The 2,102-nt window shown below is 56.0% G+C and overlaps 1 protein-coding gene across 1 annotated transcript in view; it reads right to left on the reverse strand.

Moving 5' to 3' along the window:
- The window catches only part of LOC113206647 (hepatocyte nuclear factor 4-gamma), a gene marked incomplete in the record, with an annotated part of 23,273 nt that extends 21,467 nt beyond the window's left edge, over positions 1 to 1,806 (reverse strand). The window contains 1 exon segment of the mRNA XM_052272812.1: positions 1,419 to 1,806. Within this exon segment, the coding sequence (XP_052128772.1) occupies positions 1,419 to 1,512 (94 nt within the window).
- Between the last annotated feature and the right edge of the window lie 296 nt (positions 1,807 to 2,102).

Raw genomic sequence — 2,102 nt, forward strand, 5'->3', positions numbered from 1 at the left:
AGAGAGAGAGGGGGGGGGGGAGAAAGAGAGAGAAAATGCACAAGGAAGCGATACGGGTGAATGCACTAGGGGCGCGACAAGCGGTGGGGCATGCGCGACGCGGCATGGCGGATAGTGTCAGTCTCATGCATCGATGTATCGAATATAGATTTGTATAGGGGTGCGCGTCTGCCTCAGCAGTGGGTTCGAACTTGAAAATATAACCCTTCTTGAGCGAGCAAGTGGGAAGAAGGAAACCAGAGCAGGCAAGACACCACCTGTCTTGCACAACCATCTCCCTGGCACACTCTGTCTCCCGCTCTGCCGTTCTCAAGTCAAACAATCCCACAACGGCGATTACCTCCAAACAGAGGCGCGGCGCCCACAACCTCAGCGCAAAAGGAGCGCGTGCAGGGGAGACACTGTGAATCTGGAAAACAGGACGGACGACTGGGGAGAGACGATGCGACAGGGAAACCAACACATCTCACATAAGTACAACAGGGAAACTGGAAGACACAGCCCAGAGCGAGCGCATATGCAGATTGGTGATTCTACAGCATGGCTGTACAGAAAAAACGACTGAGACTGTCTCAATAACATGGCATGGTCATGGAGTAAAAATAGTCGTCACATATTAATAACAAGTTATTCTGCCGTTTGGGAGGCATTCATGTCTCTTGATGCGGTGATCCTGTACAACGAGCGAGCCTTTTAGAGAGGATGTAAGATGTCCGGGCAGACAGTTTTCTACAGTGGACACGGGTCGCGAGAAAAAATAACACAGAATGGAGAGGACGCCGGCCGAAACTATCAATACTTAAAACAACAATCCAAAAGTATGTGTGGCAAAACAAGAATGAAATATCAGAAAATTTTAAAGTGACTCCTGGCTATAGAAACAATGTGAGCAAAGGCATGACATTTAAGCTAACTTGAATGTCAGCTGACGCCAAATTTTTCACGTGAAAATGACACTCAAGATGACTTGGATTTTGTGGGCGAATATGCAACCACTCCTTCAACAAGAGCTTCTTGAAATAAATAGAAAACCGAGATGCTCAAAAAAGCGCATCAGAAACCATCCCCCACGCGCGTTAAGGTCTCTAAAGGGGTGTGATAACTCCCTCTCCTCTCTCTTTAACAAAGACAGACGGAAACGCATAGAGGCAGAGCATGAAAGTGTGTGTGTGTCGAACGACGTTCTACCAGGTGGCTGATTTACGCCGCGCACGCGTGCTGGCGGGTTGCCTACTCGCACGGGGCCGTAGGGAGCCGTGGCCAGCGAGCATAGGCAAACCCGCCAGCACGCGTGCATGCGGTACAACAAAAGCAAAACAAAATACAGGGCAGTATAACAAGTAAGAAATAGACTACCGGGGAGCAAACGACGGGGGTGCGGAGACACCCTCAGTCCACTCCAGCCCACGCGTACTCACCCATCGACAGGTCCAGCAGGATGCAGTCCGTCCCGAGGCCTATGCTCGTGGAGAAGTAGCCCGAGTCCGGGTCCATGTACTCCGTCTCCACCATGCTGACGCAGAGTCGCGCTCCCGCGCGCGCGAGTGTGTGTGCGTGCGTGTGGGCTTGGGGTACGCTTGAGTGTCGCGGCTGGCTGAGGGTCTCGTCGGCCTACTCCTGCAGCACCTCCAGGACGACGCGCAGGATACTCGCGGGGAGGAGCGGCCCTCACATGAGAGATGGCGCACAGGACAGGCGGCGCCGAGCGAAGCCGAGCGGGGCCGAGCGGAGCGTAGCGGAGGCGCGAGGCGTATGCGAGGCGAGCGCGGAGACAGCGAACGTACAACTCGACCGGCTGGGAGCCGGGCCGCCGCGCCGGGCCCCGCCGCGCCCCACCCTACCCTACCCCGCCCCGCCCCGCCGTCAGCGGCTTGTGCCTGCTTAGGCCCGCCCGGGGGGAGGTGGGGGGATGGGCCAGCAGACGACGCACCGCGCAACCACCGCGGGTAGCATACTTGGTGAGCAGCGAGTTCGGAAATGCGCTCAGGGAGGGAGAGAGTGAGTGAGAGAGAGACAGGCCGCGGGAGACAGAGAGCGAGAGAGCGTTTATGCCCACAAACCGACACAGCAAACGGCGCGGGCCATAGGAACGCTAGTACAAG

This window comes from Frankliniella occidentalis, unplaced genomic scaffold (genome assembly GCF_000697945.3).
Source record: "Frankliniella occidentalis isolate FOCC.00 unplaced genomic scaffold, Focc_3.1 Scaffold7, whole genome shotgun sequence".
Lineage (NCBI taxonomy): Eukaryota > Metazoa > Arthropoda > Insecta > Thysanoptera > Thripidae > Frankliniella > Frankliniella occidentalis.